This window comes from Natrix helvetica, assembly GCF_964273705.1.
Source record: "Natrix helvetica genome assembly, chromosome: 1".
Lineage (NCBI taxonomy): Eukaryota > Metazoa > Chordata > Lepidosauria > Squamata > Natricidae > Natrix > Natrix helvetica.
The window spans coordinates 41,189,479-41,209,358 of NC_138548.1; the positions used below are offsets into that span (position 1 = coordinate 41,189,479).

General features: G+C 43.1%; 1 protein-coding gene across 7 annotated transcripts in view; it reads right to left on the reverse strand.

Annotated features, from left to right (window-relative positions):
- EVL (Enah/Vasp-like) overlaps nt 1-19,880 on the reverse strand; it is a 195,030-nt gene that overhangs the window by 49,846 nt on the left and 125,304 nt on the right. For all 7 annotated transcript variants that reach the window (XM_081949672.1, XM_081949670.1, XM_081949669.1 and 4 more), the window contains exons 2-3: nt 19,457-19,625; nt 17,314-17,494 (exon numbers count right to left, since the gene is read on the reverse strand). In XM_081949672.1, coding sequence (XP_081805798.1) covers nt 17,314-17,494; nt 19,457-19,625 — 350 coding nt within the window. The remainder of the gene's footprint in view (nt 1-17,313; nt 17,495-19,456; nt 19,626-19,880) is intronic.

Below are 19,880 nucleotides of genomic sequence, written 5' to 3' on the forward strand. Positions count from 1 at the left end.
TGGAATCTTAACTATATACTTTATGTACTATATACTGGGTCTCTGCCTCCCCACTATTTGAACCCATGGCCATGTAGTTACTTATTTACTAGTCTTGAAGGCTTCTGCCATCTGTCTCTTCTATGTAATGTAATGTAATGTAATGGAATGGAATGGAATGGAATAGAATAGGCTTTATTGTCACTTTGAATGCACACTAATCGGCATACATTAAAATGAAATTACGTTGCATACAGCTCTCAAAGGGTCTCCAGCTCTAGCTTTTTCTGCTGTGAGAATCAGGGATCCCCTTCTTACCAAGTTCCATTCTTAAACATCTTCTATGTACCATGGAGTATGACAGACTCTGACACGGGTTAGAGGTCATTTAGGAGCTTATCAACCAACTGAGATACTGTCTCATTTCATGTCTCTGCCAGATAATTAATATGGTGGGTGGCCAAATCTGAAAAACATTCCATAGAAACACTCTAGAATATTCCTGGATCCCCATTTACTTCCATGAGACATATCATACATATTTGACAAAATACCTCAAATTTAATAGTAGCAAGGCATTTCTATAATCTCCATTTAAGATTCACTTTCTTCTAAGACAAACGGAGAATAAAATGTGTCCCGTGAATAGATACAGAAATGACATAGGTGAAACCCATGCGGTGCAAGGAATCTTGACCCAAACCTGACAGATGTTATAGTTTTCTTAATTGAAAGTGGACCTAGTATTTAACAGAAACAGATGATCATAAAAACCTGTGATTGTTTGACCCCAAATCAGTTGACAAGGCAGATTTAGAAATTATTATGAATTGTTAGATCAAGATATTAGTGGTTGAATAATGCATCAAATCTTGCTTTTCCAGTATTCTGGCAACCTGAATTGTCAGTTCTCACTGCCTCAGGGTGTATGTGCTTAAGTTTTCCCTCTCCAAATTGAGAAAATCAACGTTATTTGATGTAGTGGTTAAGGTGTTGGTATAGGACAGTGATGGCGAACCTATAGCACGCATGCCACAGGTGGCACGCAGAGCCATTTGTCAGGGCACGCGAACTTCCGGTTTGCTTGGAGGGTCATTTTAAGCATTCCGAAGGCTTCAGAGAAGCCTCCGGACGGTCCCTGAAGCCTCCGGAGGGCCTCCGGGGAGGTGGGGAGGCTTTTTTCGCCCTCCCCAGGCTCCTATAAAGCCTCTGGAGCCTGGGGAGGGCGAAAAAAGCATGTAAAAATGGGGGGGTTGCGCATTGTGCGTGCATGCGCACTGGGGGTCGTGCATTGCATTATGGGTGCGGCACGCCTGCACATGACCCCCCTGCACTCCCCCCATTTTTGGCACGCGAGCCAAAAAAGGTTCGCCATCGCTGGTATAGGAGATTGTGAGTTCTGGTCCTGCTTTAGGCATGAAAGCTGTCTGGGTGACCTTGGGTCAGTCATTCTCTCAGCCCAACTCATATCACAAGGTTGTTGTGTGGAAAATAAAAAAGGGAGAAGTATTATATACAGTATGTTTGCTGTCTTGAGTTTCTTATAAAATAATAAAAAATGGGATTTAAAAATTAGATAATTTTTTCGTAATTTTTTTTATCTAAAAATAAATAAATCAGAAACTAAGAAGGAAAGAAGGATTGGTTACTGTGTGGTGATTTAAACCCAGCTGGTATCACTGCTTTATATAGTGTGTTCTCACTGTCATCATTTCCCAAGGCAGAAGTCTTCCTTTATTCTGTTCTCTTTTAATTGGAGACTGAACTTAACACAGCAAAAATAACTTGGGAGATTTAAATAATAAGAATAAAAATAGGGTGGCAGCTCTGAAATCTGAATTCCCTTCATGCAAAGTGTGCGCTCTACTTGAGCTAATGGGATAAACTGTTCTGATTTTTAGGATATTAGAAGGGCTCTCTCTCTCCCTGGAATTGAATATGAATTGAATATGAATGGACTATTCTCTCTAAATTCTAAGATATTTCTAATATCCATTTCAAAATCTACCGTATTGAAATATGCACTTATAAATCCAGACTATATTAAATTCACGTTATTGCTACCTGATCTTTTTAAGTTTGAATACACTGGAAAGTGAATTGGAACTTCTATCTGCAAAGTATGAACATTGCACTGTTCTTGCATTCAGAATAGATCATTCCCTTCCTATCAGCTTCTTGTATCAGTAGGAATTAGAAACTATTTAAACTGATTTAAATTTGCATTCTAACAATAGAGCAGATTAAAAGAAACAAGAGGAATAAAAGAGTTGTTTCAAATAGTGAATTACGGTTGATGAATCAAGAGCTCCTTTGAGACTAGATTTGAAGAAATCTCTTTTAGTACATTACCTAAATGCTTAGCTGTGTCTGCCCATCCATGAGGCTACAGATAGAGCAAAGTAACACACTTCCTCTAACATCTATGAATTGAAAATGGATGTTTGGCAGCAAAATTAGTATCAGCAGCTCTATATTGTCGTCACAAAAACAGGGATCAGGAGCAAAGAGCAGTATTAATTCTGGTAGCCCTCTATTTTGAAATGCTCCATTTGGGAGAGCACAGCTAGATGTGTCTTACCTGTCAATGACTTCTTCAGCTTCAACCTCAATAATACACAGTCAAACAATAGATACAAACTCAAGGTAAACCACTCCAAACTCAATTGCAGAAAATACAACTTCAGCAACATAGTGGTCAATGCCTGGAATCCTCTAACCCCCACAGCTTCAACCTTAGACTCTCTACCGTGGACCTCACCCCATTCCTAAGAGGTCCGTAAAAGGGGGCGTGCATAAGAGCACCATTGTGCCTACTGTCCCCATTTACTTGTACTCATTTCTTGTTCATGTCCATGTTTATACTTACACCTGTTATCTAGTACATGTTCAACAAATTAAATAGATGAGGAGAGATAACAGAATGACCATTGTCTTACCTGAAGGGTCCTTTTCAGGGCGCTGCAAGGGAGAGTCCAATGAAGGGTTAAACACAGCCAATCTGCCCAGAACTGAATTGAAACTTTAAACCACGCCTCTGGTGCTGACTATCTTCAGATTTATTCAATGAAGACGTGGAACAGTTGCGCGCTGAAAATCCAACTGGAAGTCTAATATGGAACAAGTAAAAAATAGTCCAAACAACAATAACAGAAACAACAAAACAACACTGTGACTTCACAAACACCAGCGGAGAAACGACCCCAGGGCGGGGTGGACTCTCCCTTGCAGCGCCCTGAAAAGGACCCTTCAGGTAAGACAATGGTCATTTTCCAGGGCGCTGCTCTGGAGAGTCCAATGAAGGGACATGCCCAAGCTAACTGTCACTAGGGCGGGAAGGCTCAGCCATCAGGGTCGCTCCGCTGGTATGGATGCCCTGAAGAACACGCCTCCCAAAGGCCCCCTCTGCCGATGCAAAACTGTCCAGTTTGTAATTTCGGATAAATGGAGACAGAGAAGTCCAGGTGGCCGCCTTGCAGATCTCTTCAATCGGTGCCTGTGTAGACCAGGCAGCTGTGGTGGCGGCGCTTCTAGTCGAATGTGCTGTGATATTGCGAGGCACAGGAACGGACTGTAAAACGTGGGCAAGGGCAATGCAGGCTCGCAGCCATCCGCCGATGGTAGATGAAGAGACCTTCTTGCCTTGAGAAGCTGGTTGAAAAGAGACGAATAGAGATTCGGATCTCCGAAAACTGGCCGTGCGCTTGATGTATCTGCGAATAGTCCTGCGCACATCCAGCATGTGCCAGCGTTTTTCCCTCGGGTGCCGAGGATGCGGACAAAAATCCGGAAGGACCACCTCCTGCGCCCGATGGAACCAGGAATTGACCTTCGGAATAAAGGAAGGATCCAGCCTCAGGATTACTCTGTCATTACGAATGAGACACAAGTCCTCTCTGACTGACAAAGCAGCCAGTTCCGATATGCGTCGAGCAGAGGTGATAGCGACCAGAAAGACCGTCTTGAATGTGAGGTGTCTGAGACTGGCCGTCTTAAGTGGCTCAAACGGGGAACCGATGAGGGACCGCAACACTACATTGAGATCCCAAGACGGGTATCTGTGGACCACTGGGGGTCTCAGGTTGGTCGCTCCCCTGAGAAAACTGCGGATGGTCGGATTCCGGCCAAGAGATGCGTAGCCCTCAACTGAGAGGATGGTTGACAGGGCTGCCGCCTGACGCCTCAGAGTGTTAGGTGCCAGGCCCTTGTCCAAACCTTCTTGCAGGAAGTCCAGGATGACAGGAACCGAAGCAGAGGGCGCAGACGTACCATGAGCAGTGCACCAACTGGCGAAGGATTTCCAAGTGGCGCGTAGATGCGCGTCGTGGACTGCCGTCGTGACGCTTGGATGGTGCCAATCACCTTGTCTGACAACTTGCCTCTGCTCAGGAGATCCCTCTCAAGTGCCAGACGGCCAGCTGAAGCCACTGAGGCTCTGGATGTTGAAGGGCCCCCTGGCTGAGAGAGATGTCCTGTGGAGGAATCTGCCACGGTGGTGTGATCGAGAGACTCACCAAGTCTGCAAACCAGGTTCTCCTGGGCCAGTACGGTGCTACCAGCAGCACCTCCGCCTCCTCTGATAGGATCTTCCTGATGACTCTGGGAAGAAGAGGTAGCGGGGGGAAGGCGTAAAGCAGACCTTTCGGCCACGGGCCGTGCAGCGCGTTGACTCCTTCCGCCCTCGGGTCGTGGAACCTTGTGAAGAACCGCGGAAGATGCCCGCTGGCCGCGGTGGCGAACAGGTCCACCAGCGGAAGACTGAACCTCTGGGACAGTTGCTGGAACAGCAGCGGATGTAGACGCCACTCCGAGTGGTCGACTGTGGATCTGCTCAGCCAGTCCGCCTGAAGAGAGAGAAGATACCTCTCCGCCCATTGACCCAAGAGCTCCGCCTCCTTCATCAGGGATCTGGAGCCGTTCCCCCCTGTCGATTGATGTGCGCCTTGGTGGCGACATTGTCTGTCATGATGCGCACGTGGTGGCCCTGAATGGTGCTCTGGAAGTGCTTGAGCGCAAGCCTGACTGCCCTCAGCTCCAGCCAGTTGATGCTGTGAGCGGCTTCGGAAGGGGACCACCTGCCCTGTGCGAGCTGGTTGTGGCAGTAGGCCCTCCAACCGAACAGGCTGGCATCCGTTGTGATGGTGAGCCTGACTGGCTCCTTGAATGGCAACCCCTTTAACAGGGCCGTAGACAACCACCACTGGAGAGAGCGACGTACCTCTGCCGGAACTGGAATCAGTCTTGTTGAGCTGCTTTCGTTTGCTCTTTGATATGGAAGCAGGAGCCACTGAAGGGGACGGGAGTGAAGTCTCGCCCAAGGCACGATTGACAGGCACGAGATCATCTTGCCGAGGAGCTGTGAGAGCTGAACCACCTTGACTAGTCGTGACTGCTGCACCTGAACGACCATCTCCCGAAGGCTGGCCACCCTTTCCGGGGACAGGGATACCGTGCACGAGGTGGTGTCGATGACGGCCCCTAGATGTTGCAGTCTGGTCGTGGGAACGAGATGACTTTTTTCCAGGTTGATGGTGAACCCGTGGTCCCGGAGCGCCTGCATGGTGTGTTCTAGGTCGCTGACAGCTTGTTGATGCGATGATGACAGAATGAGAACATCGTCCAGGTAACAATGGAGTCTGACCGGATGTGACCGTAGAAAGGCCGCCACGGCTGCGAGAACCTTTGTGAATGTCCTGGGCGCCGATGACAGGCCGAATGGCAAGGCCCGGTACTGGTAATGAAGGCCCGCGTAAGAGAACCTCAGGAACTTGCGGTGGGCTTTGCGGATAGGGACGTGGAGGTAGGCCTTTTTGAGGTCTATGGACGTTAGTATATCGCCTGGTCTGATGCACCCCAACATGGACTGGAGGGACTGCATCTTGAACCTGCGATATGTCACGTGGTAATTGAACCTCTTTAGATCTAATATCCCCCTCCACCCTCCTGAGTTTTTGGGGACCAGAAACAGGATGGAGTAAAACCCTCTTCCCTCCTGGCCTGCTGGGACAGGCTCTATGGCCCTGATCTCCTTGAGGTGCCTTATCTCCTGTTCCATGAGGGATCTTTTGACTAAGCCTGAGGGAACTGGACACCAGATGAAGTGGCGGGGAGGGGGGGACCAGAATTCCAGAGTGAGACCAATGCGGACCGTTTGAAGAACCCACTGGTCCGACGTGGTCTGCTCCCATTTGGCGTGAAACAACTGCAGCCGCCCTCCTATGGGAGCTGACCTGTGATGGTCATTTATACCTCCTAAAGGGTCGGGAGCCGAAGCCTCCCCGAAATGGCCGCTTGGAGAAAGGCTGCTGGCGATCTCTGTCTCGAAAGGACTGACGGTCCTGGGACCGCTCACCCTGCTGGGGATACGCCCGATGATAGGGGGCGGAGCTGGTAGAGGGCTCATTGCTCCGAAAGGCCTGCCTCCTGTAAGAGCCAGAACCCTTACGATCAGGCTTCTTGGCGACTGATGGCATCACTTTCTTTTTGTCCTTGTTTTCCACAAGGACTGGATCAAGGACCTCACCAAACAGCTTGTCCCCTTTAAAGGGGGCAGTAACAAGCTTCCATTTGGAGCGCATATCCACATTCCAGTGCCTAAGCCACAGGAGGCGCCTGGAAGTAACATTAGACGCCAGGGCACGCGAGGCAAACTTAGCAGCATTCAGAGTGGCATCAGCAGTGTACTCTGTGGCTGCCATGATCTTATTGATATCCTGCCTCACTTTAACGTCCTTGGCAGTTATCTTCCTCAACAACTGCCTTAGCCACAGGAGAGCAGCCCTGGAGAAAAAGGAGGCAGAAGTGGAGGACTTAATAGCTCATGCAGCTGCCTGATGAGTCTTGTGACAAGCAGTTTCGGTTCTCTTGTCCTCAGCCTTGAGCCCCTCCAACAGGTCAGGAGGGAGCACAGAAGAGGAGGTAAGAGCTGCTACAGGGGGATCGATAGGAGGGAGCTTGAGCAGATCCTCCAGGCTGGCATCCACCGTGTATAGCCTCTTGTCATTGCTGCTGGGGGTAGCCATGGTAGCTGGCTGCGCCCACTGTCTTTGAACTAAATTTAGGAACATCTTGGGCACGGGAACTATCTCCTGGACCGAAATAGGTTCCTCAAAGAGATCCCCAGATAGATCATCAGGGTCTACAGCCTCTTGAGCTGGGGGAGTGGACCCCATGCGAGTTGAGATCTTAGCCTTATCTAAAATGGTTTTGAAGTTATCCAATTTAAATAGGCCTGAAAAGGCCAGCTTTTTGGCGGGGCCTGCCTCATCCCCAGAGAATTCAGCTTCCTGCCTAGGAAGAATATCTTCTTCCTCCTCCCAGTCTGACTCATCGGAGGCCACTGAAGAATGCAGTGACGGGGGTGGAAGGCTAGGAGTCATCTCTCTGGGATCCTCCTGGGGCTGCAAATGGTGGGTCTTGCGAGTGCGCTTGCCACCCCTTCGCATGCCTGCCTCAGTGCCCTGGGAAATGGCCCTGTTAATTACTTCCTGCATTTCAGTGGATAAGTTAGGCCCTTGGTCCTCAATGGGGTGAACCCCTTGAGCGGGCCCAGAGATCGGCTGTTGAGGGGCTAAGGGCCCCATTGGAGCTGGTCCCTCCTCCATATCAGAGGGACAGACAAAGAGATCAGCCTGATCAGCCATGGAATGGCCTGGAGAAGTTGCCATGGCCAAGGAGTCCGTGGGGGAGAATTCCTGGCCTTCCTCTTCACTATCAGAAATGGGGCCTCCCTGGGCTGGAGGAATTTCCCTGGAGGGCTCCCCAGGAGACACCGAAAGGGAAGATTGGGCCTGCTGTTGGGCTTTGGAAAACTGTTTTTCTAAGGCCTTCTGGCGCCTTAATGCATCTTTGTCTAGGCCTGAGCCCTGTTTGGGACCATGCCTGGAGTAAGGCTTACTCCCTCTAATGGCCTCCCTGGCAGCTTTCCCGGCCTGTCTTACAGGGGCTCTGGAAGAGACACCCTCAGAAGTCTCAGGGGCCTGATCTGCCATGGTAACAATCACTGGATAGGACAGTAGGGGGATGGGAAGACCACCACTCACCACCTCCAGAAAGCGCACCGCAGCACGATGCTCCTGAGGAGATAAAAAACAACAACAACTGCAAGGCCTGAAGTAAACTTTGGAAATTTTGGCGCGAGCAGAATTCACTCCCAGCGCCTGCAGGAGAGTAAGGGAGGTGACCCAGCAGGCCACGATCCCACGCCGCTATCACTTGCTTGGATTGGGGCCCAGGTCGCCGGTCACACCGGCCAAGTCTGACTCCACGCAGCTCCTGCAAAGAGTCAGGCACCAGGCAGCTGCGGCAAAACTTCTAACACGAGGAAACTGAAGGTTGCACAATCCAAAATGGTGGCCGGAACTCACCGCTGCTTTGCGCGCCAAATTTGAAGAGGGAACAAGCCAAAATGGCTGCCTTGGAAGCCCGCGCCGCAATTTGACTTGCTAGAAGCACAAACGGCAACAGCGGGCTTCCAGCGGGAATCGGCCCCCAGTAGGGGTGCCCCAACAGCGCTGGCGTCGGCACTCCGACCCACGCACTTCCCCCAACAGCTGCCTGCAGCTTCGAGGAGCCAGAGCAAAGCCCCGGACACCAGGAGAGCCGAAAAGGTGAGAAATTCCAATTAAAGAGGGGAAAAAAAAAACTTAATTTAAACTCACCAGCCTGCTCTAAAAACCTCCTTAATTACTTATGTGTTAAGAAATATTCTTCCTCTGGAGAGTCCAAGGAATCAATCTTAGAACTGGAGAAATTTTAAGCGCGTCCACTGGGCTAGCTGAATTGAAAAAATCTGAAGATAGTCAGCAGTTTCAATTCAGTTCTGGGCAGATTGGCTGTGTTTAACCCTTCATTGGACTCTCCAGAGCAGCGCCCTAGAAAAAGCATAGTTCCAAGTGCACCAAGCAAGAAGAGAGAATATAAGGGTTTTTAATAAGAACACAACTGTTTAAATTAACACATTCTTGTAGGAGAAAAACATTTTAAGAGTTAAAACATCTAAACCCAAGGTGTCTAATCTTGGCTATTTTAACACCTGTGGACTTCAATTCCCAAAATTCTTCAGCCAGCATGACAAAACCACCTCTAAGCAGGAGAATACAGCTCATTCATAGCTAAAGATCATTGTTTGGCCCTCAGACCCAAATCATCCAGCCTCGGGGGAATCCCATCTGAGTCTGTTCCTCCCAATCCAGGTCCTGACATCTTCTAGGCAGTGCACCAGCACTTCTACCATTGTTTGTTTATGCAGAACCAAACTGGGCACAGCAGAGTGATCTCCTAATGGTGCAGCACATTTCTGCATCCCAGATCTCATAGTCTTCACTATAAATAGTACTGTACAGCTATGTTCCCTCTAAGCTGCGCGGGTGCGCGGATGCGCAGGTGGCAACAAAACACAGCGCAGCAGTTTCCAACTGCCGCGCAGGGATCTTTAGCATGATGGACAAGCTGCAGGCGGCTAGGAGGCTTCTATCAGCTCCGCCGGGATATTATAGTGCCTGGACACACCCAGAGGAAGGCGGGCCTTTGGTCAATAGAAATGTGGCTGCCTAGGGTTATGATTGGGCTCCCTGTCAATCAGCGTGGCTGATTGACAGGGAGGCCATTCCCTGCTGGATCAAAGTTATTGGGGGGGGGAGCAGCGGCAACAGCAAACTCTCCGCGGGACGTGCGGAGGATGCTTCCGTGGAGGTTTGTGGGCTAAGCCCCCATGGCTGGGCTCCCCGCTGTTTCCTCCGCTTCCGAGATGAGGATGTGCGGGAGGTGCTCGCCATGCAAGCAAGTGGAAACCCACGCCGGGTGGGCACCTGTCTGAATCCAGCCTCTGCGTTCGGAGCATTGGGGCTCGAGGTTTTTTTGGCAGGGAGGGGGAGTCGAGCTGGTGCTCCGTGGATTTTATTTGATTTTATTGCTCGAAAAGAAAAAGAAAACAGAGGCTTCTTGGTCCGCCTAGACCAGAAACTCAAAATCCGGAAAATTAACCTTGTTTAGGAAAGTTTTGCGCTGATGGAAAAATAGTGTTTTCCAGTGAAAGTTTTTCCTACTTTTCCTTGTTTGCTTTTTTGGCCTCTATTCCTTCTCTTCTCTCCTCTTTTCTTTCTTCCTTTTTTCTTTCCTTCCTTCCTTCTTCCTTCCTTTCTTCTTTCTCTTTCTCTCTCTTTCTTTTTTCTGCCTCTTTTTCTTATCCTCCCTCCCTCCTCTCACCTTTCTTTTTCTCTTCTCTTTCCTTTTTTGTCTCTGTGTGTGTGTGTGTGTTTGTGTGTGTGTCTCCCTTCCTTCCTCCCCCTCCCTCCTCCCCCCTTTTTGTTTGTTTCTTTATGTGCCCCAATTGCTAATCTACATCAATTGGTAATTTATTCATAACTTGCTAATATCACTGCAGACTATTGGATAGTAAGGGGGAAAGTATAAAGCATATAAAGTAATTCATAGTATGGAAAATGTGGATAGAGGGGAGTTTTGATCCTTTTCCCATAGAAAGTCATGCATTGAACTTGAATACAAGTAGTCCTCAACTTACAACAGTTCACTTAATGACTAAAGTCACATCAGCACTGAAAAAAGTGACTTAGGGCTGTTCTTCACACTTATGATCACTGCAGCATCCCCATGGCCACATGATCAAAATTTGGATCTTTTGCAACTGCTTCATATTTTTGATGGTTGCAGTGTCCTGGGGTCTCCTTTTGCAACCTTCTGCCAAGCAAAGTCAGTAGGAAAGTCAGATTGATTTAACAACCAGGTTACTGATTTAACCGCAGTGATTCACTTAACTGTATGTAGCAAGGAAGGTGGTAAAATGGGGCAAAACTCACTTAACAAATGTCTCACTTAGCAGTAGAAACTTTGGGCTCAATTATGGTCGTAGATTGAGGACTACCTGTATAGGGAGATTTCTTTACTTAATGGATATTTACATGGTAGAATTGAGTTTCAAATAACACTGATTTCGTTGTTGTCTTGGGTGACATCTATGAAAAAAATTCAGATGCTCAGGCATGAAAATGTGCCGCTCAAACACTATATTTCTCCGCTCACACTGAAAAAAAATTAGAGGGAACATTGCTGTACAGTATGCCTTTGTAGAGGAATAGGGGTCATTTTGCCTGAAGCAGAAGCAAGAATAATGGTTGTTGAAATATTGTAGCACAGCAGGTGGAGAAATGAAAGTGTTTGTTGCTCTGATTACAGAGGAGATCAAAGTAGGGCGGTTGAAGAAACAACTATGGATGTTGAGTCACTGCAGGACGTTTATCCAGAGGGCATCTGGTTGCCTTTCAAGAGGGCCATATTCTTCCCCCTTGCTCTCAGTCTGAGTTTGCATCAATATAGACTTTCCTAACCTGCTGAGCTGCTAATCTGTTGGACTTTATGGGACATACCAAATGCAAATTATGGAAGTTAACTATCTTCTTGACTTCTGTGTAGGGACTGCATCAAATAATAATAACTAGGTAACCGATGACTTACTGCTTCATCCTTTCAGAGATATTTTCTTACCTAAACAGAGAAACACAAAGTCCATGGGTGGACAAAAAAAGCAGTGAGAGCAGGTATGACTTCTGAAATTTTATCATCTTTGCAACTGACTTTCCTTATGGAAAACTGGCAGGGAGTATCAGAAATTTTCCTTCCTTCCTCCCTGCTTCCTCCCTCCCCCAGATTCCTGCCAGCTTCCCCATTTATTTTGCTTATGAGAAGGTTACAGCAAGAAAGCCAGCCGAGAAACCAGCAGAAAGTTGTAAGAGTGGATGGGTGGCCCAGTGCAGATCCAGAAGAGTGTGTGATGTTCATGGGGAGTTGTGGGACATATTATGCTGGTTGGGGAGGGCACATAGGAGATGGTATGGATCGGGAAGGGTGTCTGGGGACGCACAAGAGGTACTGTGCAGTTTAGGAACAACACACATGAGGACAGTGTGGGTTATGAAAGGTGCATAGGTGTTCTCAAGAGATGTTGCACTGATCAGAGCAGGCACATGGGGGAAGCATGGGTCAGAGAGGATGTGTGGGATTGCAAGAGGAGCTGTGTGGGTTTGAAAAGGCACGTGGAGAATGATTTGGGTTAAGGAGGTTGAGGGGAGGTGCAGAAGAGGTGCTCCATGAGTCAGGGAAGACTTCCTTCCTCCCTATTCTACCTTCTCTCCCATCCCCCTTTTCTTCCCAGCAGGCAGAATACCATAAAGTATCAAAGTGTGAAAATTGAAATAGAAAGGTTATGGCATAAATCAAAATAAATTATTGCAAGAGCTACCATTTAGTCTAAAAACCTTTCTAAGTACATTTAGGTACATTTAGACTGCAATTGCATACGCACACAACTGGAAATAACCTACTAAATTCAGAATGACATGCTTATGTATAAATGTATAGAGGGCTACACTTTTTATATGAATTATTCATTTCATAAAGGCTTTTACTTTTCAATCTTATACATGCCTACTTAGAAATGAATCACTGGATTCATTGGGCTTATCTTTATGTATGTGTGTTTAGGGTTACACTGTAATCTTCCTTTTGTAGTCAAACAAACAAGATGGATTATCCAGCAGCATTCAAGTTAGTTGCAGTTTAGGCTGCATTCCTATATTGCACTCAGTCATTGTTTCTTCAACTATGACTTACTAAATAAACCACTGTCTGAAGTTACACCACAGACTAAGTCACAAATAAAGCTTTATAATCCAGAATTGTTGCTTGACATAATATACTGTGCATAATAATCTTAAAGAGGAACACTCATCATTGTTTCCTTAGTGTTCATGAATTTTTAAAAAATTACTCATGGAATTCTTGATTGTTTAAGGAGAAGATAATCTATTAAAACTTTCTTTTCATTTTATTCCAGTGCAATTTCTTACATTACTTAATTAAATACTGTCCACAATGAGAGGAGAAGAAAAAAAGATAAAAGACAAAATGAAATGAAATAAATTGCATAAAAAACTCTAGTTTATGATAATTATTAAGTAAGGATGTTAACTATTTTACAAAGATTTTTTCATCCTATTTAAGTGCATGGAAAAGATCACTTTTGCAGATTGTATGAGAAAGAAAAGTTTCAACCACTCATTCATCTCTGTAATGATTCTCATGATTCTCAAAACTAAAAACCAATGTTTTCAACGTTCCCTTTTTAAAATTGCAAGTTTCTTAATGCTTCTGCTGCTAGGAAACATATTCATATTATTAGGAATACTTATAATATATAGACTATTGCCATATTTATTATTTTAGAAACAGAAAATTGAGAGCAGAAAAAGACCTAATGGTCCATCATATTGGTCCTTTGCTAAGTTGACATTTGTTTACTTTCTCTAAAACTAACTTTGGAAAAAAGACAATGACAGAAAATGATCTCATGCAACTGGTCAAAAGCAACAAATGTTGAACAAGAAATGTATGGTTGTTTTGTAAAAAAAAAAAGATTTAACCAGTTATAGTGATCGGAAATATTTAAGAAATTATGAAGCACATTTAATTTTATGTTGGTGCGTCCTGATCAAACAATGTTTTTAAAATGTCAGAGAATTTATGCTGCATTTTGTTCTTTGGGCAATATGAAATAAAATACTGTAATCTACAATTGTGTTACCATTTGCTTCACAAGATCTTGCTACATGATTATGATACAAGTTTTCATTTTCAGACATGTAAGTATGTTAGCATGAGCACTCTGTTTCTTTAACAGAAATGCGGTTATCAAGTTGTTTTAAATCTTATTTAGCAGTATAAATTAAAATGTAAAAGGAGGATGAATCTGTTTTGGAACACAGAGGGGAGGGGGGAAACCAAACCCTATCTCTGCCAGCATTCTAGTCCAAGTTGAAGTGTCTGCACTTACAGTACTTTACCATAAGGGGGAAATAAAATTGTTTAAAATGTAACTTGCTTTTGTATATGAAAAGGAGAACTGGTTAAAATCTGCCAATGTCATTGAAACCTGAGATCAAACAAGATTCTGTCCTTAAATGATGGGAAGGGAGGTTTTTTTAAAAAAACAACAACTTAAAAGTGCTTTCTGTTGTCCATTTTCATTTTCCAATTTTATTTATTTTTCCTCCTGCTGCTTGTGTTTCTCTTTCCTATCCTATTTTTTTTTACTCTCTACCTATTTTCTTCTCCCATTTTTCACTTCTTTTTAAAATTACTTCCAATTTGCTCCTTGCTCCTCCATTGCCGAAGGCAAATTCATTGAGACTTTCATAACAGGACTTGTCACCTTCCTATGGATTTCATATATATCATTTATATGCTTTCTAAATAAAAGAAAATGTTTGGAATCAATGTCTGGTAAGATCAATTTGAAATAATTAACAAAGTCATACTGCTCAAATAGGGGGCACAAAAATTTCTTCACTAAAGCTTTTTTTAAAGTAAAAAAAAAGCAATGATGTTCACATTAAAAGAAATTTCCTGTGGGCTGCCCCCAGGTAAACCACCCATTAGTACAGCAATTATGTATTGTATTTTTCACATATTGCTATTTTAAATTTTGAAGACTGGTTACAACCAGAGGCTTGGAATTATACTGCAACAACTTCATGTTGTCAACTTTAATGTGCCTCCCAATACATCATAATTACATAAAAATTATGATGCAACAGAGAAAAGTAATCTAAATCCAACTATAAAGGATCAATACAGGTGATTCCCCAACTTACTAGGCAATTGAGCACAAAATTTATATTGCTAAGTGAAACAGTTAAGTGATTTTTTTTACAATCTTTCTTGCCACAATTGTTAAGTGAATCATTGCAGTTGTTGAATTAATAACATGCCTGTTAAGTGAGTTTGTCTTCCCCACTGACTTTGCTTGTCAGGTCGCAAAAGGTGATCACATGACCCAAGGACATGGCAACCATCATAAGAGTCAGTTGCCAAGTGTCTGAATTTTGCTCATGTGACTATGGGGATGCTGCAACAGTTGTAGATGTGGAAAATGGTCATAAGTCACTTTTTCAGTGCTGCTGTAACTTTGAATGGTCAGTAAATGAACTGCTATATGTTGAGGACTACCTGTATTTACTGTCTGGGAAAGTGTGTCAGCGCAGTAGAAAAAAAACTTAAGTTTATGTTAAAACTGCAATACCAATGCCATCTTTATATAAAGAAGACTCATCTTTATTGATGAGACAGTTGATGTCACAAAGCTTGTGCTTAGCTTCTATTTTAACAGCTATGTTGTCACATGAGTAGAACTGAAGAGCAAGAAAAAAAGCTCAGGATTTTAATGCCCTCCAAATGACGTTTAAAAAAAAGTCTTTCCCAAAGGCTTTACTATGGACTTTGTGCTTCTTCTAGTATAGACTAATAAGAAATTCAATGGAATTGTCCAGCAGAGAAATGCTGGGATGGATTGATTAAATTAGCATAATTATTTGATTTAATGGTTCAAGAACTTATTTATTAAAGACTGAGCGTATTTCCTTAGGGAATCTAAACAAAAAAATAAAAACTGAAGAAGATAATACTAATACTTAAAACAAATGGCCAGCACTATTCCCAGGTTCTCAATGGTCTCCCAAGAACACCCTGCTCCAAAAATATTCTGTGACATCTAAAACAAATGGAACCAGGTGAGAGCAGATACAGTGTTAATTTCTCCTTTTTTCATCCTACACCGCTGAGCAGACCAATTAATCAACCAATTACATTTTATGCTGCCAAATTAATTCAGATTCATGGTAGTCATACAGGTGAGTGTCTGGGTGTAATAACCAAACACTCAAGATGATCTATGTAAAGTAAATCCCACAAACACCTCAATATAAAGTACTGAGTCTGATATATGAGGAAAGCAAATGTTAAAAATAGGACATCAGAAATAGTCTAAGTAACTATTTATTTTTTATTTATGTTTTTGTTTTGTCAAACGTGTGTGTATAAGATCATAGATAAAGGTACATATAAGATTATGAATACATGAAATGGATACGAATAAATGGGATTGTTAGGACAGGGATGGAAGGCACGTTGGTGCGCTTATGCTTACAGACCTCTTAGGAAAGGGCTGAGGTCAACAGTAGACAGTCTAAGATTAAAGTTGTGGGGGTTTGGAGAAGAAACCACTGAGTCAGGTAACACATTCCAGGCATTGACTATTCTGTTGCTGAAGTCGTATTTCCTGCAATCGAGTTTGGTACGGTTTACCTTAAGTTTGTATCTATTGTGTGCTTGTATTTTGCTGTGGTTGAAGCTGAAGTAGTCTTCAGTTTCCATCACTTTGACATCCGTACTTATTTCTCAAGAACTATCACAATAATGTACAATAAAATTCCTGCCCTCACACACTGATCTGTTAAATAATAATCTGAGTTTAGGAAATACAAATGGACATTTCTTCATCTCTGAGAAGACTCAATCATGTTGACTTAGTGATAACAAAATAAATGGGAAAAGCTCTACGCACTGATATTTTTACATATTTTTGTTCATTTCATGCACTTGCTTAAAATGTGTCTAGAAGTAAGGATATCCATTGCATTTAGTTTTTGGAAAAAATTAGAAAAATTGCTAAGCTTTATTCTAACTTAACTATTATGCTATATTATGCTATATGGCATGGGAAGAGAAATCTTGAATGCATGTGAAAAGCAACAAGTAAACACCTTGGTCAACCACATCTTATGTTCACATTTCTTTTAGGATAAGGACATACAGAGAGTGAGGAAATATGATATTCTTGGGGATATGCAGAAATTCTAGCCTAGTAAAAAGGGCCAAAATATTCTTTTTAATTCCAGAATGGAATTGGACTCAGACAAACACCCTCCTGATTTATTAAATTATAAGAAGAGCTATAGCACAATCTGCAGTACAAGATTCTACTGTTACAGTCAATCTCAATAAAAGTAGTTACAGACAACCTGTGAAATTAATTTCATAATCTAATGGGGTTGACAAGACAAAGCTAAACATCACATGGCAAACTCATGTCTCACATAGATCTTGCACAGGTGGATTAAAACAAGAAAAAGAAAAGTATCACATTTCTTGATAATAATGGAAACAGTAAAATTTCAGCTATGAAAACTGTCTGGATTATTTGTTTTATGAGCATCCATATCCCCCACCCACACCCCATGGGGCAAAGACAGCTAATAGCAAGTGCTATTGCTAGCAGTAGTGTTCTCTTACAATTTAATAGAAAAATGTACGTTTTAAAAATACCAAGGTTTTTGCCTTCATTTGCTTTCAAAAAGGGGCAGATATTCCACTCTGCATGAGCCGTGTATCCTGATTGTAGTATCTGTATTACTATATATCAGGCTACAATTTACTAACAGAGGTGGTGATGGTGGACCCGATAATCATAATTATTTGTCTTACCTCCATCTTGCTGTGAGTTCATGATATTTAGGGCAAACAGCATTGCATTTGAAAATGTGGTTGCCTCTTCTTTACTAGCAAAGTTCAGTCCATAAACCTGCCGTGCGTCACGCCACTGGTGGAATGTTGGCGTTGCCTGATTGTACTTCAATCCTTTCACAATTGAATAATTAATCACGACCTGAAATTGAAATTGAAGAAATGAGCAGCCACTAAAAACATATGCTTTAATCCGATGCCATTATTTTCATACCGTATTTTTACTACTATAAATAGTGCATAATTTTATTACCTAGCTTTATGAATGAGTTAAAATTAGCTGCATCAAAAGTAGAAATAGCCTAAAAGGCAGCACAACAACCTATTAAGATAATAATGAATCAGCAGATAATTCTAATAATTAGCAGGGAAAAAAATACACATAAACCCATGTATCATCTTAACATTATTATATAGTCAGGTGTTATATAACTTCTTTTTCTCTTTATGTAAGAGTTTATTTTCTTTTTGAAATAAATGTTGATTCCCCTCCCCCCCCAAATATATTTCCAGAAAAGCAGAAAATAAATATAAAAAGATATATTGCATCAGATTGTTCTATCTTTTCATTTAGCCCAGTATTGCTTGTTCTCCTATAAGCTCAAATATGAAGAGATCTTTTTCAACACCTGTTATCTGATCCTTTTAATTGCAGATCCTAGGGAGTATAGCTTGAGCCTCCCCCCACCCACATGTAAAGCTAATATTTATAACTGAACTAGCGTTTATCTCAACCGTTCGGCTAGTCACCAATAGTGAGACTCCAGAGTCTATACAATTCCTTGTTTTGCCCTGCCCTCACAGCTCAGACTCCTAATCCTCACCCCCTCCCCTTATCATAAATGTTGCTCTTTTCAATCTAGGTCTGCTTCCTCTTCAGATTCAAATTTCTAAATCAGATAGTGTTTGGAAATAATGTACATTCTGCAAGGATGTAGCAGCAATGTAATCTGAAAGTAGGGGGCGCTGCAAACAGCCCTCTTGCTACAGTCCAATCAGTAGCCCAATTTATTTCTGCAAAAAAAACACCACCCCAGTTTGGTAGGTTCCACATTATTGAAGTTAGTCTACTGATAAACCAATATGCTTCCAGCCAATTTAAGTTTTTAACTTTTTAATTCCTACACAACAAGCATCTATTAGATCAGGGGTGTCAAACTTAATTTCATAGAGGGCCACGTCAGGATTGTGTTTGACCTCACGGGACATGTGTATGTGTGTGTGTGTGTGTGGTGTGGCTGGGGGCATGTTCACGTGGGTATGGCCAGTTCGATATCACTCACCAAGGCTCTATTTTTGGCCTTGATGCAGCCCTTTGCCAACGAATATGGAGCTCAGGGATGCTCGCGAGCACTGTTGTTGCTGGCAGGGGTACCACAGGCCGGTCCTTCACTGTTTCCAGGGTGGGCCCACAGGCCAGGACTAAACACCCCACGAATTGCATCCAGCCCCAGGGCTTTGAGTTTGACATCCCTGTATTAGATCATCTTTATTGACTAGAGTTAGTTCTGTGAACTTATCTTGAGAAGGGCTGCTGAGGAATGAAGCTGCTCATTGAAACATCTTGTTTATGAAGATATGGAGAGCTTCAAATTGCTTGCCTTTTGAAAACCATTAAGGTGATAGGGTTCAAAGAGCAAATGATAACTATAGAAGATTATTATGTTAACAAGAGTTTTCTTGTAAAACAAGCTGTCTCGTGGGGTTTGAAGTAGAACAATATGTATAAATAAGTCATTCAAGCAAATGGGGGGGGGAGTATAAAGCTTGGACGTACAACATGCTTTATTTATACAATATCCTACATATAAAAGCTGGCATCTCATGGTAATGCTGGAATTATCTGAAACCCTGGAAAACCTCTTGCAACCACTTGAGACAGTTCTGTGTTAAATGGAGCAACAGCCTCCACTTCAGCATAAGGCGTCCTTTGCTCAGCATAAATTATGTATTTCAACCACAGAGGAAAGAATGTACTCTTAAAATAAAAAGTTTATATGTACATACACACACTAATATACCTTTTCTTAAGACACAGAACAACCACTGTTCTTTGAATTCTATTTTAGAACTTGTATGGTTGAAAGGCTGAAAAACCACTCACTTGTTGATCTTGAAGTTTAACTCCAACTACTCTAAATGTGTTGCTGGCCGTGTTGTGATAGATGTTGATTCGGCTGAAGCCCTGTTGTCCAGGCTTTATTGGCACCCATTTCTTACTGGTATCGTCATAAACCATAACTGATGCCCGGGCTTGGCATATACTCTGTTCACTGAAAAATAAATCAATAAGAATAAATTATAAATCAAAAACAAGCACAAGATCTGTGATACATTTTATAATCTGAACTAGCAGTGCTTCAGAATGTTAGACATTTGCATTTTAAATGAAATGATTCAATTCAAACTTCACCAATGGAAATCTGAACATTATCTTGTAGTCTCTACATTTTATGTTTTGGATAAAATGCATAGAAGAATACACTGTCTGTGGAAAAAGGGCGTTGGTACTTACCTAATATGCCTCT